General features: G+C 35.4%; 1 protein-coding gene across 1 annotated transcript in view; it reads left to right on the top strand.

The window, feature by feature from the left end:
- Positions 1 to 20,515, top strand: part of MYO16 (myosin XVI) — an 884,880-nt gene extending 864,365 nt beyond the window's left edge. Inside the window, exon 37 of the mRNA XM_072621988.1 lies at positions 19,673 to 20,515. Coding sequence (XP_072478089.1) covers positions 19,673 to 19,903 — 231 coding nt within the window. The 3' untranslated portion in view covers positions 19,904 to 20,515. The remainder of the gene's footprint in view (positions 1 to 19,672) is intronic.
- The last annotated feature ends 3,190 nt before the right edge of the window (positions 20,516 to 23,705 follow it).

Here is a 23,705-nt window from a genome sequence, read left to right as displayed (position 1 = left end):
TTTACCAGCAATATGGATTTCTTCTCTATGTATTTAATTTAATCCAACTGTTCTTCCTGACTTCACTTTTTTGGGGGAAGAACCATCTGATAGTACACAAGGTACTGAGATGACTGGAGTACAAATATGGTTGTCTTATTGTCATCAGTTATGAAAATAGAAACACTGATAAACCTGTTCCTTTATTTTTGTCTCCTCCTTACAGTTACATTTATGAATAACTGAGATTGTCTGACTTAGTTAGTTCTGATTCCAACCTTTCCACATATTTGTTTTTTCTACCAATGCTCTTCTTTCTCTTTTGTGAGGCTATACTGTTCATGGTCTTCCACTGCCTTCCCTTGCAATATTTTATAATTAAATTTCTATTTTAAATCATTGTTTCTTTTGACTCTGCATGCCTCTCCTCTAAAAATAATAGCAAATGATTGATGATTAAGGCAATTTCTAGGTTTTTCGACCTTCTTTTTGTGGCAATTGCTTTGCACAAATTTAACATCTGTAGAAATTGACAATAGAATCAATAGTATTTCCTTTATCTTTTGTATTAATAATATTAATAATTTCTTTAAAGAATCTGGTTGACATTTTCCCCTAATGTCTTTTTACATTTATCATTTCATCAAATTTGGTGAAAACTTTGTCCTTTCTTTGACTAATAAATTGTCTAATTATATACGGAAAGTAGATCTGGAGTGAAAAAAATGCTATCAATCATTTCATTTCCTGTCTGTTAATTTTGTGTGTATGTGCATGCAAGCATGCATATGTGTGTATGTGTTTGTATGTGTATGATGTTCAGTACTTGCTGTGCCCAAACCTTGAGTACTTTCTTCTAGCAACAAATATTCATGATATTCAAATGTGAAGTTTCCAAAGAATCTCCTTTTCAGTGTTTTTACTTATTTCATTTCTTAATCCCATGCAACATTATGTAACGTATGGTTTGCTGTTCTCTCTTGTGTACACATTCAGTGGACAGTCTCAAGTAAGGGGAAAACTAAGCAAGAATAATATGAAATAAACGTAGAGGTAAAAGTAGTCAGGATGATATTACCCTGTGTCTGCCCTCCTAACAAATTAGCCACTTGTTAAGGAAGGTATTACCTTCATTTGGAGAATCTTGCTAATTTCTTCCTAGAATTATTTTATCTCTTCATCCTTTACAAAGAGATGTTCATGGTGCATAAGCCACAGTTATCTTTAAATTTGTGAGGAGTGGCTGATGAGAAAGTGGAAGCATTTAATTGTAGACTGTGCTTTAGAGAAGTTTAATAATACAGAGGAAATAAATAGGATAACAGCTTGCATAGTAGCAGAGTTAAGGAAAGGTGATTTCGTTATTTTTTTAGAATTGCAGAAATTTGAGCATATTTGAATACTGAGGAGAAGGATCCAGGAAAAAGGAGATAATTTTATATTTAAGATGCATAAGGAGATAATTAATGGAGCAAGGACTTAGAGGAAATGATTGTTGATTAATGGGACCGAGGGCTCAGATGTAGAGATTTGCTTTTTGAGACTGATGAGGAAGTTTCTAGAATAATTTAAATGAGTTGAAGGAGTTTGCATCAGATTGCCATAACCTTTTCAGTAAAGTAGGGGGAAGGACGTTTATTGAGAAAGAAAATGACATGATGTTGGTACCTTGGAGGACAAATGATTTGAATACAACTGTTGTGTGTCATGTCATGGAAACTCAATAGGTAATTAATTAATATGATTGCTATGTAGCAGTGAAAGACTAGCTGAGAATACAGCATAAACTTAAGTGGACTGAGCCAGCAGTTTGCAAATTTCCTCTAGCAATATTCAGCCACCCACATGCTAAATCAGAAAAAACAGTTAGGACTTCACCCAAACTAATGATGTTGAAGCATGCCGCCTACCTCCTGATAAAGAGATGATAGACTCAAGATGAAAAATAATTCATACAGTTTCAGATATTTACAAATATGGTCATTTGTTTTTCTTAACTACAGAAATTTGTTATAAGGATATTTTCTCCAACTGGGGGTGGGTTAAGAGGAAGAGGAAGGCTACAGATTTGACAACCAGAGAAGAGAAAGAAAAGAGAATCATTGAAGTATTTTTTATCATGCACAGATTACAGAAAGGCCAGAAAAAAATTAGAAATAAGTAAGACATCTTTGAAAAATCACAAACTGAATTTATTATATTTCAAAAGAAAAGTAAACTATACTTTTCGGTCACACTTTAATGCGACTTCTTTTTCTGTTCTAGTATGTATATGGAAACAATTGAGGTCTTTTGGTACATGTTAAATTCAGTATAAAAATAAAAGGAATTATTTAAAAGGAATTTTCTCAGGGTTGAAGGTAAGCAGGGTAGGAATACTTGAAGATCAACAAGTCTAGAGAGTCCAGGATAGCAGAAGAGAGATTATTGTTGAATTTACTCATCACTGTATCCACATTGAATAGGGCATTAAGTGAGACTACAAAGGTGTTAACAGGCAGGAAGAAAGGGGAAGAATGGATTAAATATTCAAAGGTCAATATGAGAACTATATGACAGGAGAAAGAGAATGGAAAAAGTTAAGAGTACATTTAAGTGCTCAGAATAGTGAATTCCAAAGCTTGAGATCTTGGGGTAGACGAGTTTTGAATGCCAGTGGACTCTAAAATGTGACTTTTTTGCTGGATAATTGAAGATGGAACTCTTAAAAATTGAGGAGTTCATAAAATACTCAATAAATATTAAAAAAAATTGAAGGGTTCAAAGAATTATGATAATATTCAAATGATTATCACCGTGGTTATTGGAGTCCTTCAGAATGATGAGAGAAGGAATGGAGAAAAATACTATCAGTCAGGTGCCAAAACTCTGGATAATTTATTGAAAGCATGCTAGGTTTGGGTTTCTGACAATAAAAAAGATCAGGAGATAGTAATATGTTCAGATTGGCTCGGATTTCAAAGGAGTGGTGATGAAGTCATGATGGCCTAACAAGCAAAGGTCTAGAAGTTCCAATGAAGAACATATGTCAACTTTGTCTCCAGGTCCTGGGATATAAGAGTGGTTGACGTTAGAAAGTTTTCAAGGCTATGGAATGCTCATGGGGAAACCTAGGTTTCAGTTAATGTAAGGAAGTGAAATAAGTCTAAGAGAAATAAAAATTCAAGGGTGAAAGGGAATGTATTAACGTCTACATCATGATAGGATGTAGGCACAGTGTAAGGAATGCTCAGGGAAGTTAAATGACTGGTGAAAAAAAACCAGCTGACTTAAATAGGGATGAGAGTAGGAGAGGAAGGGACAGGAAAACATCAGGACAAGCCATTGTCTAGGAAGTGTGACTACATGACTAGAAATTTGGGAAGTGAGCTGTACTTATATTTTAACTGTAGAGAACGAAAAATTCTGGGCAGGCAGAGATAATTTAATAGGGGAACCTTTAGTTCCTTTTTAGAATGCTGATGTGATGGTGTTTACATGGCCAGAACTCTTCACTGAGGGAAAATGTAGTTAAACTGGTTATTTGGCATTTCTAAGCCCAAAAAAGTTATTTGAGTGAATTCTATTAAAAAAAAAAAACAACTATTCTGTAAGACTGGTTTGGCTACATTCACACAAGATCAAAATTTATTTTAGCCCAACTAACTTAATCATAAATGAATTAAATTGTTTATAGAAAAAAATAGTCATGTAAACTTTTACTTATTTTAATGACTAAAAAATTCTTATTTTACAAGGAAAATCATCAAAACTGAGTGAAGTAAATGCTACTTATAACTTCATAAATATACATATACATAAATATACATATATGTGTGTATATGTATATATGTGTATTTATGCAGCATACATAGAGATGAGAGAGATATGAAAGAGTGATCACTATTGATGATACAGAGATAGAAACAGAGACAGTCGTAAAGATAGGAACAGAGGTAGATGATCTAGAAAGACCATCATTGTAGGGAACTTGGGAAGGAAAGAAAGGGAATAAGCATTTATTAAGCACCTACTATGTGCCAGGTACTGTGCTAAGTGCTTTGCAAATAGCATCTCATTTGATCCTCCCAACAGTCTTGTTGAGATAGGTGCTGTATTTATCACCCTCATTTTAGTTGAGGAAACTGAGGCAGACAGAAGTTGTGACTTTCTCAGATCTGTAGAGCTACTAAATGTCTGAAGCCAAATTAGAATTCAGGTTTTCCTGACTACAGGTGCAGTTCATTTTTTTTTTCTATCTCCTCTGCAATTTTGGTTTTGGAAATTCACCCAGGTCACTGAGGGATTAAGTAGCTTATCCATGGCCACACAGACAGCTAACACTGAAACCTAAGTTGAAACCAATCTGTCTCTCATTGATAAATGTAATAGGAATCAATTGAAATAATAATAATTTCAAATATGATTTGATATTTGAAGGAACTGTAATGAAAGTTATTTATCAGTGATAATAATTAAGATTTAAATTATACTACAGGGGAAATAATAATAAAAAACATATTTAGATGTTTTGTCGCATATTTTCCAAAATTTTCTACGACCTTTACAAATAGTATCTAATGGATTCTCTCTGACTCCAAGGAAGAAATCAAAGCCTTGGCAGGGATAGGGGGAGAACAGTACTAGAATCCGAGTCAGGAAGCAATTTATTTAATCTCTCTCAAGTTTAGTTTCTTCATCTGTAAAATTTAAATACTGGTCATAGTAACACTTAGTGCTTAGGGCTATTTTATCAAGTAAGATAAATATTATCTTATATGTTATCAAATTTTATCAAATTAGGCTTTGAAAACTTTAAAACACTTAATACATATCAAGTGTTAGTAGTAATAGTTATTGTGGCTTGCTAGTAGTAATCGTGGTTATCATTGTCATCGCAGAAGTGGCAATATTTTCTTACAAGTTCTAGAAATAGAGAAACAGAGGTTTACCTTGCATTCAATTATAAGAGATTATGAGAGATCCCTCCTGGGTAGCAGGAGCCCAGATTTCCTGTTCTAGACCCATTACTTTCTGTACTAGTATACTTTGACAACTTTGAAGGCATAATTCAGGCTAAAGGTACAGAAATGCTACTGTACTGTGAAATAATGTTAACCCTGGTAAAGCAATGTATTCTCTGACCTTGGTAGACTCCCTTTCTTCTCTAATTCCTCTAATTCCATTATTATTTGAACCTGTCATCTTGCATTCCTATCTCTACCAGAAACATGTACTGAAGCAGCCCTATTTCTGTGAGTACCTCTAAACTAGGTGAATTGAAATGCTGGGAATAAGTGCCATGGAGTCAATGAAACAAAAAGCCCAGATGGTAAAACACAAGGTGGTGTACATTGTTTTCAAAGTTTTTGCCAATCACAGTGAAATCTGTGTGTTTTCTTTTGTTTCACCAGTAATCGAGAAAGCCTTTATTGAGTAGATGTAAACACGTAAAATTGTCTGCTTAGACACTGTGGCTGTCTGGTATTCAAAGTGATAGAGAACATTGCCAGAGGCATTTGATTCACCAAAGCAATTTCCTCTTGTAGACTTCACATGTCTACCATGTGCACCCACATAGATTATGCCACTATATGCAAAAAATAATTGAGTGTCAGAATGACTGCTGACAACAGCAAACAACTGACATTTATATAGCATCTTAAGATTGCAAAGCACTCTATATACATTACTCAATTTGATCCTCACAACAAACCAAGACATCTTTTTGGGGTTGTTTTGGACTATGTGCTTCTGCCCTACAGCAACCACACACTTCATGCAGTCCACAAGTGGTTTAATTCAATTTTCTCTGCTCTTCAATCAATCAACAAGCATTTATTAAGATCCTACTATGTGCCACTCACTGAGATAGGCCTTCAGGGTCTATGTTCTTCAAGGTAACTTTTCTTTACTGAGTAAAATAAAAGAATATCAGGCCATATACTCCATAAACATATACAATTACAGGTATATACAACAGTGACCAAACCAGCCTAGGATAAGTATGCTATCTGTTACTCAGGAATTCCTCCATTTTGGATCCTTTGGCCCATTGCCAGCATTCCAAGTATTCCTCTTGCTGGATCTCTACAGGTTTGTATTTTCTAGCTAGTCATTTTAAATATTCTCCCAAAAGAAGCCAAAAAGCTATCTCTTATTTGGTTCATCTGATGTTATAGCATACTACTATCCTCTTTCTCCATCCCTACCACACTTAGATATTGCTTGGTATTTATTTTTCTATATTCTTAATTTTGTATATGTATCTATATGTAGACATCTAGATATACAGATAGACAGATATACAGACAGGCAGAGAGAGAGAGAGAGAGAGAGAGAGAGAGAGAGAGAGAGAGAGAGAGAGAGAGAGAGAGAGAGAGAGAGAGATGACAAATAGATCTATATTGTTTCCATCCCAGTCCACCCTAGTGTATAAGCTCCTTGCAGACAGGGACTGTCTTATTTTTGCCTTTGTACCTCCAGTTCCTAACACGTTAGCTGCAAGGTTAGTAGGCATTTAAAAAAATGCTTTTGAATGAATGAGTGAAGAGCCGGATATGGCACTTTAAATTTTGCAAATCACTTTACATATGTTATCTCATTTAAGCCTTGCAACATGGTTATAGGATAAATACTGGGGATATTATTATCTCTGCTTTAGAGATCAGTAAACTAAACCTGAGGTTGTTTCTCACAGCTTAGAAATGGATGTGACCTATTTCTCCATCATACATAGAATGTAAATCGTTTAAAAATGAAATCTGTCTTTTTTTCTTCAAATCACTGTGCCTAGAACATGAATTGAATACAGTGGACATAATATGAATGCATGCTGAATTAACCACATGCATTCACCCAGAGTGCAGTGAAGTGAAATGAATACAGGTATCAACACAGGGATGGAAGCAAGGGGAGAAATGTTAAGTGAATAGATGAAGAAGCATTTCTTAAGTACTTACTACGTACCAAGTACTATGTTGAGCACTGGAGATAAAACTATAAAAGGGAGCTTATATCCCAATAGATAAATGAATAGTGGCCATGGAGAAGGGTGTTGTACAGAGAATCAATCAGTCAGTCAACAAATACTCCTTAGCTACCTATTATGTGCCCAGTACTTTGTCGTGCATTGGATATATGAGAACAAAGAATTAAATAATCCCTACCTACTACTACTACTACAAACACACGTATGTATGCATGTATATATGCATTTATACACATATATGTAGAATAAATGCAAGGTTTCATATATACACATATATACATATACATATATATATATACAAAACAATTAAATAAAGAGGTGGTTTTAAGATGAAATGCACTAATTGCTTGGGAGATCAGGAAAGGCTTTGTGAAAATATGGTGTTTGAGCTGTATCTTAAAGGGAAAGAAAGTGACCTTATGAGGTTGAAGTAGAAAGAGAAGGCATTTTCAAAGTGGACATTAGTCATTGCTAAGGCATGTACATAGAAGACAGTATTGAAGAACACAGAGAAGGCCATTTTGGGAAGAACGGCAGAGTGCTTTGGGAGAGGAAGTATTTTCCAATGAGGTTTGAAAAAGAGTGTGGGCTTCATAATCGTTCTCTCTCTCCTGTTTGTTCATAAATTTCTCCATTCTCCATAAATCTGACAATACACTATTCCTTCCTCTGCTAATTTGTTTATAGTATCAGTCTTTATACCTAGATCATGTATCCATTTGGACTTTATTCTTGTGTATGGTGTCAGGCATTGGTCTGTGCCCAGTTTCTGCCACACTGTTATCCAGTTTTCCCAGCAATTTTTGTCAAACAGTGAGTTCTTATCCCAGAAGCTAGGGTTCTTGGGTTTATCAGACAGTAGATTGCTATTTTTTTTTACTTCTATGTCTTGAGTACATAATCTATTCCACTAGTCTAAATTTTGATTACATTAAATTGAAAAGTTTTTGCACAATCAAACTCAATGCAACCAAGATTAGGAGTTAAGCAGAAAACTGGGACAGAATTTTTGCAACTAGTGTCTGTGATAAAGGCCTCATTTCTAAAATATGTAGAGAACTGAGTCAAATGTACAAGAATGGAAGTCATTCCCCAATTTATAAATGGTCAGAGGATATGAACAGGCAATTTTCAGAGGAAGAAATTAATGCTATCTATAGTCATATGAAAAAATGCTCTAAATCACTATTGATTAGAGACATGCAAATCAAAACAACTCTGAGGTACCACATCACACCTATCAGATTGGCTAACATGACAAAACAGGAAGATGATAAATGTTGGAGAAGATGTGGGAGAGTTGGAAACACTAATTCTTCTTGGTGGAGCTGTGAGATAATCCAATCATTCTGCAGAGCAATCTGGAACTATGCCCAAAGGGCTATAAACATGTGCATACCCTTTGACCCAGCAATACCACTTCTAGGACTGTGTCCCAAAGAGATCATAAAAATGAAAAAGGGTCCCACAAGTACAAAAATATTCATAGCAACTCTCTTTGTGGTGGCCAAGAACTGGAAATCAAGGGGATGCCCATCAACTGGGGAAAGGCTGAACAAGTTGTAGTATATGAATGTAATGGAATACTATTGTGTTATAAGAAATGATGAACAGGAAGACTTCAGAGGCCTGAAAGGACTTATATGAAGTGATGCTGAGTGAAAGAAGCAGAACCAGGAGAACTTTGTACACAGCAACAACCACAGTGTGTGAGGAATTTTTCTGGTAGATTTAGACCTTCACAGCAATGCAAGGACCTAAAAATTTCCCAGTGGACTCTTGAGGAAAAGTGTCTTCCATATCCAGAGAAAGAACTATGGAATTGGATCGCAGAATGAAGCAGACTATTTTTCTCTTGATTTATATTTTGTTTTGTTTTTAATGGTTTCTCCCAATCATTTTAATTCTATGCAACACGACTCAGGTGAAAATGTTATTTAGTAAGGATGTATGTGTAGAACCCATATAAGACTGCATGTCATCTCAAGGAGAGAGGGGGAGAAAAATCTAAGATTTATTAAAGTGATTGTAGAAAATGGAAAACTAATTTTAAAAAAGAAAAAGAGAGTGGGGACTTTGAATAGAGTGGTGATAGAGAGTGTAGATGGAGGTTTATATTTTTGTTTCATTTGGGTTTGACTTTGGGGACATTGTCTTGACTATATACGTTCATAACAGGTTTTGGCTTTTTTTCTTATTTTCTCAGTGGAGGATAGGTGAGAGGGAGAAAATTCAGACCAGAAAATAAAATAAAACTGGACTTCAACAGAAACAGGAAAATTTAGAAGAGGGGAGGACTTTGGGGAAAGATACCATGTTAATTTTCAGATATGTTGAGTTTTAAATGCCTCAAGCATGTGGTTTGGAATGCCTAGTAGGCAATTGATGATGTTGAACTGAAACACTGGTGTAGGGTGGGGGTGGGAGTGGCACTGAGACTGCATATATTGATCTGGAGTCATCTGCATAGTAATGACTCAAGAAGAGAACTTTGGTGAACACCCATAATTATGGACCTTTATGACCAAGCAAAGGAAACTGAAAAGGAGTAGTCAGACAAGTAGGAGATCGACTATGAGAGAGCAGTGTCATGAAAACCTAGAGAGAAGAAAGAATTCAAGAGGAAAAATGGTCAACAGGGTCAAATGCTGTAGATAGATCAAAAAGGAAGGGGAAAAAAGCATTTATTAAGCGCCTATCAGGTACCAGCCTAAGCATTTTTCAAATATCATCTCAGTAGATTCTCACAGCAACCCTGGGAGATGAGTTGTTATTATCTCCATTTTACAGATGAGAAAATGGAGGCAGATAACGTTTAAGTGACTTATGAGGCAGATGCCTTTACCCCTATTTTATAATTGAAAGAACTGTGGCAAAGAAAGGTTAAGTGACTTTTCCAGGGTCACATAACTAGTCAATGATTACATAGGAATTGAGGTCACGTCTTCCTTACGAAAGATCTGACACTCTATGCATTGTGCCATGTCCATAGCTCTAAAGGACTTAGAATTAAGTTTGAGGAAAGATCATCAGATATGATCATTAAGAGATCTATGGTAACTTTGGAGGCAGCAGTTTCTGATGAGTGATGAGGCTGGAAGCCTGATTGATTACAAAAGGTTGAGCAAGTAGAGGCAGTGAGTAAAGATAATATTTTCTTTGAATTTCATTTCATTTCATTTTTTTCAATTAATAAAAAAAATCCTCTTCCATTGCAAAAGCAAAAACAAAACCTTTGAAACAAACATGCACAAACAAGCAAAACAATTCCCATATTGTCCACGTCCAAACAAGTATGTTTCACTCTCTACCCTTTGTCTCTTACTTCTCTGTCAGGGAAACAGGTTTTATCATCAGTCCTCCAGAATTATGATTGAATTCGTTGTCAATTCATTGAATTGAATAGAATTCTTAAGTCTTTTAAAGTTGTATTGTTATAAACTTTATTTTCCCAATTTCTTGGTTCTATTCATTTCACTCTGTATCATTTACATGTCTTCCCAGTTTCCAAAAAAAATCCCTTTGATAGTTTCTCAGGGCACAATATATTATATTAATATACTATAACTCTGATTGATGGATACCCCTTTAGTTTACAGTTGACACCAAAAATTAAGAAAAACTACTATATTTTTGTACATAACTTTGTGTGAGAAAATAAGGAGATAAATACCAAAATAATTAGCAGAGATGATGGGATCTAGTCAAAGGGATGCTTTTTGTTGTTGTTGGTTTTTGAAAAGAAGACTCAAACACACTTGAAAGCAGTAAGAAAAGAACCAGTTGATATGGAGATGTTCAAGGTTTGGGGGCTGGGAATGATTGAGGATGCAATCTTCCCTAAAAACAGGAGGGGCAGGGATAGGGAATGGTGATTGGAGTCATAGGGCAATTGATTGACACATCCTTACCAGAATGGTAATATTGATTTGATTACTATTCCCAGAGATAGAAGAGAAGGAGAGACTAGAGCGGTGATGTTCTTACTGGGGCTTTGCTTAGTAATGTTATTTGTACCATTTAACTTAAAGCACAAGAAAAAAAGGCAATCTGACTTATTTATTTCACTTTGCACATTCTTCTTTTTGTAATAATTGAGCTACCCTTGCTGGACAATCTCCCCTCACCCCAATCACCAGAAACTTATAAGAATAATTTTCCTGGGCTATCTTTCTATAGCTCTAGAGAATAGTTATGTATAGCAAAACCTCATTTAACCAGAAGGCTTGGTTGGAGATTGAGGGGTCAGGGAACGATGTTCCAGTTAACTGGAACTTCTGGCTTCAGTGAGTAGCACAAGACTTTTCTTGTTTAAATTCTTGGTTTAACTGTCTAAAATACGTTAGTCAAATTTGCTGCTTTAATAAGTAGAGAATAGGGAACATAATTAAATCTTCCTTTGATAATTCATGATCTTGCAGTGCCTCAAGGTCATAATTATGAATATCAATATTTTTGCACAAGGCTGTCAATGTAGACAATTGGTTCCAATTTGTATTGATCACAGCACATAAGTACTTTTTTAAAATAAATCCCTACTATCAGTTGATTTTCTTGTATTCTTTTTTTTTTATTCTGATCTCAAGTTTAACTACAACTAAATCAGGTCTACCTGCCTCTGAAGGCATGGTCATGGCCTTTGAAGACTCTTTAGCTCTAGATCTATGATCCTATTTCCCCCACACACCCACACAAGTCACAGTGTTGGCAGTGTTCTTTAGTGCTCAGAGAGATGGACTTGGGGAGAGGAAGACCTCAGACTGAAACTAGTATCAAAGTCTAGAATGTAACTTTTATATACAAGGGAACTCCCTAATACTTAACTAGTAAGTTCTATGTACTCTAAATTAGTAGGAGGAATTCCTGCACAGGAGTTGTCCCACCCATTATTCCTGAATAGTGAAGCAGTGGATTGTAGTGCAAAAAAACATAAGGCAAGATGTCCAGGATCTAGAGTTCTAGTTCTTAATGTGCCTCTTGTTAGCCATGTGAACTTGGGTAAGATGCTTTATCTCTGTGGGCTTCAGTTTCCTGATCTGTAAAATGAAGAATTTGGATCAGATGTTATCTATTATTCTCTCCAGCTCTTTTCAGCTATTGTTTTATATGTCAAGACTTGAATGGTTTCTTTCTTGAGTAAGTAGAAAAAATCTTCTGAAAAATTCAAGTCTTCAGTCAGAAGAAAATTGTACAAAGTGGTTTGGTTCTGAGCTATACATTTTTGTTGAAGCGTTCTCATTTAGAATTGAGAAGCATGTAAATTCATTTATCCCACCTCATCTCTTTTCTCCCAGCTGTGATGTAGAGTACCCAATCAAATGTAAAGGAACATGTTGATTTTGAATTACATTGAATGTTTATATGGAACCCCCAGCATCACCATCAGTTCAGTTTTAGCATCCCTTTCAAAATGAATTTTCTTTTTCTTAACCCTTAGAGGTCAAGAAATAAGCCAACCCTAACTAATCCCAAACTTAATTGGATTGCTGTTTATAGTACTTCTAGGGCATGATTCTTTATAAATCTAAAACAGAAGTTTTTATTTACCTTAAAATATTTTGGTAATTTCCTCAATTTCCTAACTCATCTTCAATGCATACAGCCCTATGAAAGGCTAGAAAAATCAAAGTAGTTGCACAGATCCTTAGATGTCATTTATTAATTCTCATTTTACAAATGAAAAAAATCAGGCCTACAGGGCTTAAGTGACTTTTCCAAGGTCACATAGCTGTTGGAATTGTAGAGCTGGAATTTCAACTGGAACACTTCTGGCCCCAAATCCAGTGATTTTTCTAATACTTGATACTATCTCTACTAGTACTGTGGTTCATTTACATTGTACCCCATAATTGTGTGGGTTTCTTTTTTCCTTCATACTAAAATCTCCCTTCAAGTTTTAGGCTTCATTTGGTATGTTTTTAAGTCAACATTTCCTTCATACCATATCTAATGATATTTGCATTCAAGAATATAGGGCTGTTATCATTCAGTCTGTCAAAAGCACTTGCTTCTTTTAATTTCCATAAATGTCATTAAATGCCTCTTTTCACCTTTGGGTGAGTAGTCAATAGAAAATCAATACGGTGACAAATGACCAACAACATGATTTTACATATGAATAATTTAACAAAGAGCATATTCATCCTAAGAAGGAATGATGATAGAGGAAAAAGAAAATAAATGTTCTAAACTTTGGAAAATAATTCAGAGAAGTACAAGTACAATTTATATTCTATTTAAAAAAACACATTAGACAGCCTTATAGGGCATATATCATTGAAGTATGTGACATCAGTGACACATAGAAAGAACCTTTAAATGAACAAAAAATGGATTAGCAATGAACCCCATTAAATTCTTTAGTATCCTGTTCCTCTGCATAATGTGAGGACATTTTGGTGATTTTCTTCCTTGAAAACTGTGCTTAATTTAACCAATGAGCCTATTTGACTTGGAACACACAACATCCTTAAATCAATTTTGGCTGCCATCTATTTTCGTAGCTAATTGATATTGTGTGTTTATTGAATATACCAGCATGAAATGTACTATAATCCAGATGGGGAACAAGGGGCTAGCCAGCTAAAGAGAGCACTGGGGTTCCAGTGATAAAATCAGATTTGCTATACCAATTGGAGACTTATTGTTCCTTTATCTCCAACATTGTGCTACTGTGTCAATAATCACGGGTGTCTCAAGTAGTGTTATCATTTGGTAAAGATTATATTTTCCTGGATCTGATGTTCTAACAACTCAACACAGGATATTTTCCAATCAAATACCTGCTTAGAGGAAAAACTTGGGAAGATGTGCCCATGCATATGTTTGGGGTATACCCATTTATATAAATATTGTTTCACACATCTTGATGGCTATTAATCTATTTTCCCTGGCCAAATACTCACTGAATTTAAATGGTTTGGCCATTTGTTTTTATATGGTCCTTTCTTAAAACATAAAGGAGGGTGCTGTGCCCTAGATGCAACCTAGACCAAGTTTTTATGTCTGCTATAAACTGATATGAGGATGTATATTGGAAATGCTGATACAACTTTAAGTAGAGCACGCACAAGGGGTAACACTGGAATAAAACTGCTTTAGTGTCTATCTTCTATAAATAGTATACATTTGTCAATTTCTTTGAGAAGTCAAATTATACTCATCTCCCTACAGACTCTGCCTTTGTGCCTTCCAGGTACTAACCAGAAAATAAATAAATAAATAACCCCCAAGGCAGAGGTGCTTTCAAGGCTGTTTTGAGACAAAACTGCCTAAACAAATGAAGGAAGTATCAACTTTAAAGACCATAGAACAGTGCCCAGTTATACACATGTTATTTATTAGTAGCATCATAGAATCTTTTTTTTAAGAAAAGATTTTGTTTAAAATGCTTCAAAATTCTTGATTGAGATTCCTGCAACCCCCCTCCCAACCCCCACCTCCAACTTTAGAGTTTTTCCATAGAAGTCCTGTCATATCTTATGAAAATCATTTTAGAAACCACTATTTTGCCTCGTTCATGAGGTAAAGCCCCAGTCTTATCTCTTAACTGACTCACTATGAAAACTCATCCCCTCAGTCTAAGAGTTTCTCATATTGCTTACTGCTCAAACCAGTAGCCTTTGGTCATAGCTTTGGGCTTCTTACAAAAGCTGGGGTATATGAGAGAATATACTACCTCTCCTTGTGCATTGTATCTGACCCAACTAAGAACCATTAATTGTAAATAATATTTATTGTCAAGGCTTTAGGATACATCCACTAAAAGTTATATTCAAAATGGAACAAAATTTCTAGTGGCTTAAAAAGATATATACAGAATAAGTTCTTTTTGGGAGGGAGGGAAGGAGGAAGGGAGCGAGGGAGGGAAGGGGAGAAAATTTAAGACTTATGGAAATGACTGTTGAAAACTGAAAATTAATTAATTAATTTTTTTAAAAGAATGGATTCTTTTTTTTAGAAAAATCAGAAGTTATCTGCTGTTTCATCCACAGATAAGGATTTAGCTTCTTTTTTTCTCAGGATCTTTGTGCTTTGAGATCCTCTCTAGATCAATTATCTTTCTTCTCAGTTTTGCCCTGAGGAAAAACCTTGAGGACACATTCCCACAAGAATTGTTATCACTACTTAGGGCAGAGCAGACTTTTTGTGGGCAAGGTGGATGAAGTTGTTAAGAAGCTTTCTCCCTCTCTCTAGCAGCTCCTCAGTGAAAGTTTTCTTTCTTCAAAGAGCTTTGTTTCTCCTTTACAGAAAAGGATCAAACCAAGAATTTCTTAACATAAACTTTTTTTTTTGTTTTCAGTATTTTAATAACTATTTTTCAAAAATAATTGGTTTCCTTTGTTATCCTTTTTTTGTATTTAAAAACATTATTTTGAAAAGATATCTACAGACTTCACTAGCTTACCAAAGGGGCAAATGACAAGAAGGAAAGAAGGAAAGAAAGGAAGGAAGAAAGGAAGAAAAGAAAAGGTTATGACCTCCTGAGCTGGAGTTAATTACTCACTGCTCATAATTAAACTTTAGCTGACTATTGTTTGTGGAAGCCCACCTAAAAGCAGTACACACGTGTGAGAGACTGAACTTTCTCCTTTTTTGTGCAATCCCCATACTAAGAATTAGCTCAAGTAGAATCAACATATTTTTTTGCCCAAAACATTGTTCTATGATATAGACAGGCTGAGATTTTTCTAAACATTCTCCAACTTGTTTTCAAACAAGTCTGACTTATCTAAAAAGGAAAACATCTAACAGACATCTTCAAGGATGGGTGTCAGATCACATATGTATGACTCTCAAATACCAAGGGCATAATGTCAGGGCTTGGAGGTAGCTTAGTAAAACTATTGTCTACTCCAATCCCCTCATTTTACAGAAAAGAAAACAGGTTTTGGAAGTGAAGAGACTTTCCCCATGGTGTATTCTCAATTTAAGGTACAAATATGATAGCTAATGAGAATCTGTCTTCTCACTCTCAGTTACAATCCCTCCCTCTCTTTCTTTCTTTCATTTCTCTTTTCTGCTCTCTTTTATCCTGTAGCAAAATACACTGTTTAAACTTTGGAAATAAACCTACCAACATCAAACTAGGCCATGTAAACATGAATTTATTATTGATTTTAATAAATTCGTTTTATTTTATTTAAATTGAAACTTATTTATTTAAATCTATTTTAATAAATTTAATACTTTTGTTTATTAGTGTTAGTATCTGAACATGTATTTGATTTGCTTTTGTGGTCATAATTAAATTTACATATATAGTAAAAATAATTACCTTTTAGCTTCTCCAGGGTTGTCCTTACATTAAATTCTGGTAATCCTGGATCCTTATCCTTATTTAATACTTTCATATTCACCCACTCTCTTAAATCTTAATCTTGTTCTATGGAATAGAATTTGAATTTGAAATTTTACTTAGGGTCACTTGTATCTTAAAATAAATTGAGACCTTCCACTTAATAGTAAATGATATTCCCTTGTTCATGGGATCTGGAATATGATTCTTCTCTGTGGATACTCACATATATACATAGATATCTACATAAACTCTTACAGAAAAGGAAATTAACTGTTATTCAGATGTTTATCAGCTGTAAACAGTAATTCTTATAAATGTTTATCATTCTCTGTATATCATCTGATTACTATTTTAAAAAAAACAGAGTTGGTGTTGTGTTTTATATTGGAAGGTAATAAATCTCATACCTATTATCTATGACAGGCATCATTACAATAACTGACAGCTCTAAATAAAGCAGATTATTTATCATTATTCAGACAGCCTTTTAGGGCATACTGTCCCCACTCTAGAGCTACATTTCTTCTGCTTGCAGTGTCACATAGCTGAATCTCCCTTTGAAAAATCTGAGATTGTACAATATAGCTCCTCATGCAAAAAAAAAAAAAAGGTAAATGGAGGAGGGAGAAATAAGGAAGGAACGTAGGGAAACTATGATGTGAAATTTCTGGTGTCTCTGGCTTACTTCAAGTCTCATCTAAGATCTCATCTTTTACAGGAAGCCTTTCTTAACCTTTCTAAATATTAGTGGCTGCCCTCTCTTGATTATTTTCTATTAAATGTTCATAGCTTCCTTGAACATACTTGTTTGCATAATGTCTTCTCCATTAGATCAAGAGCTCCTTGATGGCAGGGACCATCTTGCCTTTGTATCTCCACTGCTTAAACCAGGAGATGCTTAATAGGTACTTTTTATTAACTGAGAACTGAAAAAAAAAATCTCAGAAGCACTAAAACCATTAACGATTGAGCATTCCAGGTATGCCAAACTAGCAAATATAACAGTTGTGTAACAATATGATCTTTACTTGGTGGCCATGAATCTTCATAATTAAGAACATCTACCAGAGCCTTTCCATGTAGAAGTCATTCTGAGTATTAATTGATTATTGAAAACATCAGTCAAAATTTTGCTTATCAACATAGAAAGCTTGTTGACTAGAAGACGACAATATTCCCTGCTCAGTACTTTATTCAAGACAGTCAACACCCTTTTTAAGTAAATGCTTTTCTGATGTCTGTGTGTATAAGTTTCAATTCTTAAAATGTAACCAGGACTTCAAATATTTTTATTAGTAAATATCAAGAAGCTGGGAAGGGGTACATTTCAATTGGAAATGAGAAGAAATGACTCAGGGGATTTGTAAAATTTTGTGTCTAATTCCCTCTGTACAAGTTCTAGATCAGCAGTTAGTAAAAACCACTGTCTGCAGATTCCCAGGGCTCCACGTAGAATAAGTCAGTTTCCTATTATGAAGCGATTATCAAAGAGTAACACCTAGTAAAAGTTCTGCTGATTCTGAAAGCTTCACCAAAAGAGTTAAGGACTAAAGAGGAAAAGCAGGCTGGATACTGTCTCCTGATTGGTCAGATATTCCTAATCTACTCACACGCAACATTGTTAAGAAACCTATATATTTCACAGTCATTCAAACCCCGCAGGCAGACATAATTGGATACAGTAGACACTTAGTAATTGTTTGAATTGTTTGAACTGAGGTAAATGGAATTGCAAAACTCGCAAAAATGCAGAAATATGAATAATATTAATTGGAGATGCATTTCTTAATAGATGAAGTGAAGCGTGGGGGAAGGGGGAGAGAAAAAAATCAGAGTTAGGAAGGCCTGGGGAAAGGCCTGCCAAAAAAAAAAAAAACTTGCCCCATCTAAAATCCCAATAACCATGATGCCCATTGACTAGATGAAGCTAAAAATAGAATTACCTACTTTTTCTAAACATTTACTCCAACTCTATGTATACCAGGAAAAATACGTAGTCACATATAATAATGTATGTCATTAGTCCCTTTTCCTATTTACCTTACAGAGTTGTTTTGAGGAAACAGTCTTGTAAATCTTGAAATATTATTTTAATATGAGTTATTATCATAGTTGTATGGCCATAAATCTTAAAAAGTGGGTGTAGGCAGGGAAAATGCAAGAATGCAAAAGTCAGTCAAGCTTGTTTGGTGACTTGTTCTGAATTAAAGGTTAGAAACTGAAGAAGTTAAAAAAATAAAAATAAATAAAAATGTTTTTAAAATTTAAAAAAGAAATTGAAAAAAGAAATGAGATTTCATGATTCTCTGGGGTTTTCATTGTACATAGTATCAAATGAGATAATTCTGTATAGCACTTACATAAAATATTAAGTTTTTAAGGTAGTCTATTAAAAAGTGCTATGTGTATCATATATACATATATTAATAACCTATGTTTGTATGAATGTTTGGGGGGGGGGTGTTATGCAGAGCAATTCCACACCTGTGATCCTATTGGGAAATCCCAGTGAGAAAATTCCATGTACCAATGCAGATCTGGAACTCCTCTGTAACTTACTATAGTATTATCTGGGACACTGAGAAATTAAAGTACTTGCCTATGATAACAATGCTAATATGTGTAAGAAAGAAGGGTTTGAACTCAGAATTTGCCTGATTTCAAGTCAAGCCCTCTGTCCAATACACCAGTGGTGTCAACTCAAATAGAGGCAGTGGCCACTAATCCATACATAAGAATCCCTAGAGTAGGATAATGACAGTTATAAAATATGTTGTTATCAATGTCTTATTGCATTTTTATTTATTTCATTAAATATTTCACAATTTCGTTTTAATGTGGTTCAGGCAGCATTAGGGAGTATTGGGGGGGAGGGGCTGAATGATACCTACACCTTATGAATGATACCTCAGCACTAGACCCCCACTGCTGGTGTCCTGTGACCTTGGCCAATGAGTTTGCCAAAATATAGGTCACCATAAGGGGAAAACTATTCTCTGTGGGACAAACAGTGGTTACACAGTGAAGTGAAGGAGAAACAATGAGTTAAAGTTGCCTGTCACTTGCCTATTTGGGGGGCGGGGAGGGGCAGCTCTTTCCACTGCAAATAGATCGATTAGTTTAATCATAATTCATTAACAAAATATAAAAATAACTTTTTTGATCATAATTTTTTTCATTTATTTTCCAAATTCATGTTCAGCTACCCGGGGAGGACAAACTTTTAATTCATTTCCGTAGTATTTTTGGCAAATAGTAGATGCTCTGTTTTTGGCATTTATTTAGTCAGTGTATCATAGTTCAACTATGTCATAAAATAAGAAGCTTTTATATCCAAGTGTTATCAGATTTCATGGCCCTTCATGTTTTTGGTGTGTGTGTGTGTGTTTTTTTTCCTGTTCCCACACCCTTAACCTCTCCAGGTAATCCATCAGCTAAGGCTTTCAGAGAATGAGAGCTTGGCCCTTCAGGAACTCCTAGACTGGAGGAGGAAGCTTTGCGAGGAAAGAGATTGGCAACAGAACCAGCACCATCCAGAACCTCGGGTCAGCGGACCGCCTCTACCCCCTTGCAAAAAGCCAGCGCTACTGAAGAAAGCAGAAGAGACTTCCTGCAATAGATTACCTTCAGAGTTGTGGGACACTACGATTTGATGTGGATTGATTTTCAGACTCTAAAAATCAAAACCACCTAGTGACTGGAAACTCTAGTAGCAAGCAACATCTTGCTCCACCCCCCACCCCTAAATGTGCTAGATTCTCTCTCCAGGCATTTACCCTCAAAAAGCACAGGAAACTGGAGTTCAATACACTAGATTCAATATGTATGTGTGCGTTTGGTCTTTTTTTTTTTTTTTTTGTGGTGATTAGCACTGATCTTTCTAATCGTGTGCTTTGTAGGATGCAAGATCTACAGAACACTCTTTAGAAACCAGTATTCTGCAAACAAGAGTGGGAAGTGGCAGAAGAGATAAAGTCAGAGGATGAAGAGGGAAGCAGAAGGGTAGAATGGTGGTGGTCTAATGACAGGTGGCATTGGTGTGCACACTGTACAGTTGTTTTATAGAGTTCAATACTATGTTTGTTGTATCTTGAATGGTTTTAACATGATGCATATATATAGTACATATATTCTATTTCTTTGTAGATGTCTGTTTTATTGGAATACCAAACCTGAGCATTATTATTTACATGTTTATTACTGGATTTTATAAATTTATGCAATTGGTGGTGCTGTTCTTTCTTCAAAATACAGGTAAAAACATCAAATCCATTTGGATTCTTTTTGCTCCATATAGTTATTGCGGGAAGTATCTAAAAATCTCAACACTATGTTGTTGTTTTAGCTTCATTGATGTCAACCTTAAATCTGGTGACACTTGCAAAATCGACTTTTGTGCTTAGTGCCCCATGCTTTCTATTTCATTCATTAGTTAGGAGATATTGTTTTTTTTTTCTATGCGCTGTGCTTTGGAATAAGTGGGTTGTGAATTTCTTTAATTAAACTTCATCTCAAGTTGACAGTATAGGTTACAGGAAATAATGAGGTGCTCAGTAAGTGTGTATAGCTTCATTTTCACAGTTGGTTATGTAAAAGGTCAGATGTCAGTACAAAGGTGCACCCAGTAACAGGTGCAGAAAGGACTGCCGAGAATTTTCTCCTTTGAGCAATAAGGCTTCCTGAAGGTACAGGCATCCTAAGATGAATATGTCCTTAAAGAGGTATGCTGCATGATTCCCTTACTGTATATCACCAGAGCTCATGTATTGCCATGGCCTTGACTTAAGGAAGTGTTCTGGTTGGCTGTTGTGAAATTTTGAGCAGTGGCATTAAGAGAACAATACTTTGCTACTTCGAACTTCCCAGCCATACCAACCTTTGAAATATTACTGTGCCAATAAAAGGGTACAAGCATTTGCTGTCTGTTGTTGTTGTGGATTCCAATTCAAACTAACATTTTGAGGTTTCAGCATATATCAATGCAGCAGTCTGTAGGGCCTCCTAGACATGGCAGACCTAACTACTTTAAACCATCAATTGACCTTTGCAGAGAGATGCCTTGGGAACACTTCTTGAAAACCTTGGTGCCTTAGTTCTAAGGTGGGTATCTACTTGACTCCAGTCTGGAGCTTCGAAACTGTTCTTCCCATATTCCCACTGATCTCTGGAGTCTTTACTCACGAATAGCAAAGCAACAGAAGGAACCATCTTTCCACCATTAAAAAGCAGTTCACATCAGCAACAGTGTCGGGATACTTTTATTTTCCCAAAATTATTATTTAAATCTCATGCTTAAAATCTAAAGTGAACTTAAAATTCAACTTGCCACATGAAATATTTTTAAAATATGCGTGTATGAGCACATTGGTATATATATCATGCCTATGCACACATACATAGAGTCATACATCTCTCTGGGGAGATAAGCTTCAAATTAAAAAGACAAGAAGACTTGGGTTGTAATAGGAATCTGCCACGAGAAGAAGAAAAGAAAATTGTAGTGATAATGGCAAGCTCAATCTGATTGACTGTTTTGCTAGTATACTTAATGATGACTATGTCTAAACGACTCTAAAAAAAGTAATAGTCAAAATACCAAAACAGTGCAGTATAGCCATTTACTGGGATCCTCACATTAGAAAGATGACCTTCCAGGGAAGAAAGAAAGGCACATTTGTAACTATAACTGCAAACTATTCTTTTCCTAGAGATTCCTATAAAGCTGTTAATCTTTTGTATTGATCACAAAAGGCCATTCACCTGAGTTTCCCTAATCTCAGTAAAATAAGCCTGAAGTACAGAAGGGTAGTGAGCTCAAAGTCACTTAGAATAAATAACTGAGCTGGGAGTTGAACCAAGATTTTCTGATTCCAAAGCCAGAACTTGATCTGCTGTAGCATTCCACCTCCCTTTACATAAAATGCTATGTAAGAACTAAGTAGTGGTATTTATCAGTGTCTTGTTGGTTATAGCATGAAAGATTCAATGATAAATGTTGTCCTTTTCTAGCAAATAGTCTCTTTCTAATCTTAGTGAAATTGGGAACTTAGAAATGAAACCACTTGGGGATTTGAATCAGTTGATCCATGAACAACTATTAAGTGTCTCCACTATGCTAGGCTCACAGAGATACAAAGACAAAAGTGAAGTGCCTGTCCTCAAGAAACTCACAATCTTTCTAGAAGAGACAATGTTCATACATATAAATATATACAAATATAAGCAAGAAAAACCCAAGGGAATTTTGATGGAGAAGTACCAGTAACTGGGAAGAGAAGTAAAATGTGGAGCATAGCTTTTGAGTTGAGCCTTTACAGAAACTAAGAATTCTAAAAGGCAGCAGCAGAGGGAATTCAGTCCAGGGATAGCAAGCTTGTGCTAAGGTAGAAGGGAGACCTGGAGATGGAGTATCATAGATGGGAAATACTCAGAAAACCTTACACTTTAACAAATAATAAGCCTTAGTAAAGCAATGTGTCCTCAGCAGAGAATTAAACTGCTTCTTCAAACTCTGCAGAAATACAGCAGGACTATTGTTAAAACCAGGCCTTTTAGCCCACTGGAATCAGTGGTGGTCTATTGTTGATACAATAGGACAACTGAAAAGGCCTAGAAATCCAAGTCATTGCAGTTATGTGACCAAGGCAAATGGTGCCAGAGCCCAGTGGTTCAACGAAAAGATACCCACAAGAACATCTCTCAGGATATTGCCCTGTTCATGGATAAAACCCTGCATTTCATGGCAAGAAACCAAGGGGAATAAAAGAAGGTAGGCATTTGTCTTCCCACTGAAGTGTACCAAGGCAATCAGGCTAGTAAAACCCAAGGGTAGAATTCTTCAAATACAATATTTTAAAGATCATTTATGTTTGCAAAACATTTTAAAGGGTTTTTCAAACTGCTTCTCAGAGTCCAAAATGTGGAATATGATGAATATGATGAAGTATTTACTTCTCTTCCCAGTTCAGTGATCCTCTGGCCTTTGATGTTGTACTTAGTAACATAATTGCTATGAACTATTATCCCGTGATTTGAACCTTCCCTCATTCTATTGCTTTTTAAAGGGAAGGGGGAGAACCTTCCAGAAGTCAGAAAATGCTATTAGCACTTTTTCAAACTGGGTAAAAAATGTGTTTACTAGGGTGAAAAAAAAAAAAAACAATTACTGTTTTTAAATAGAAACAGCAAATCCAAAGAATGTACATATAAATAAATTAACCCGAGACTATGCATCAGCTAATTAAAATATTAGCCCTACAAAGAGAGCTTACTCCACTGCATTAGGTAACTTGGACCAGCAGAGCATTGTAAGCACAGTAGTCTAAAGTGACAGATGAACTTCTGACAAAGGTCTATTGCTGTCAATTTCTAGGAACACTTCAAGCCTATCATATCAGAATGAAGGGACGTTGGTTTATCAGATAATCTTACATAGTGTCCCTTTTCTTTATGAAA

Source organism: Notamacropus eugenii, chromosome 6 (genome assembly GCF_028372415.1).
Source record: "Notamacropus eugenii isolate mMacEug1 chromosome 6, mMacEug1.pri_v2, whole genome shotgun sequence".
NCBI classification, from domain to species: Eukaryota; Metazoa; Chordata; class Mammalia; order Diprotodontia; family Macropodidae; genus Notamacropus; species Notamacropus eugenii.
The sequence above is the reverse complement of the archived record's forward strand: the minus strand, read 5'-3'. Positions and strand labels throughout refer to the sequence as shown.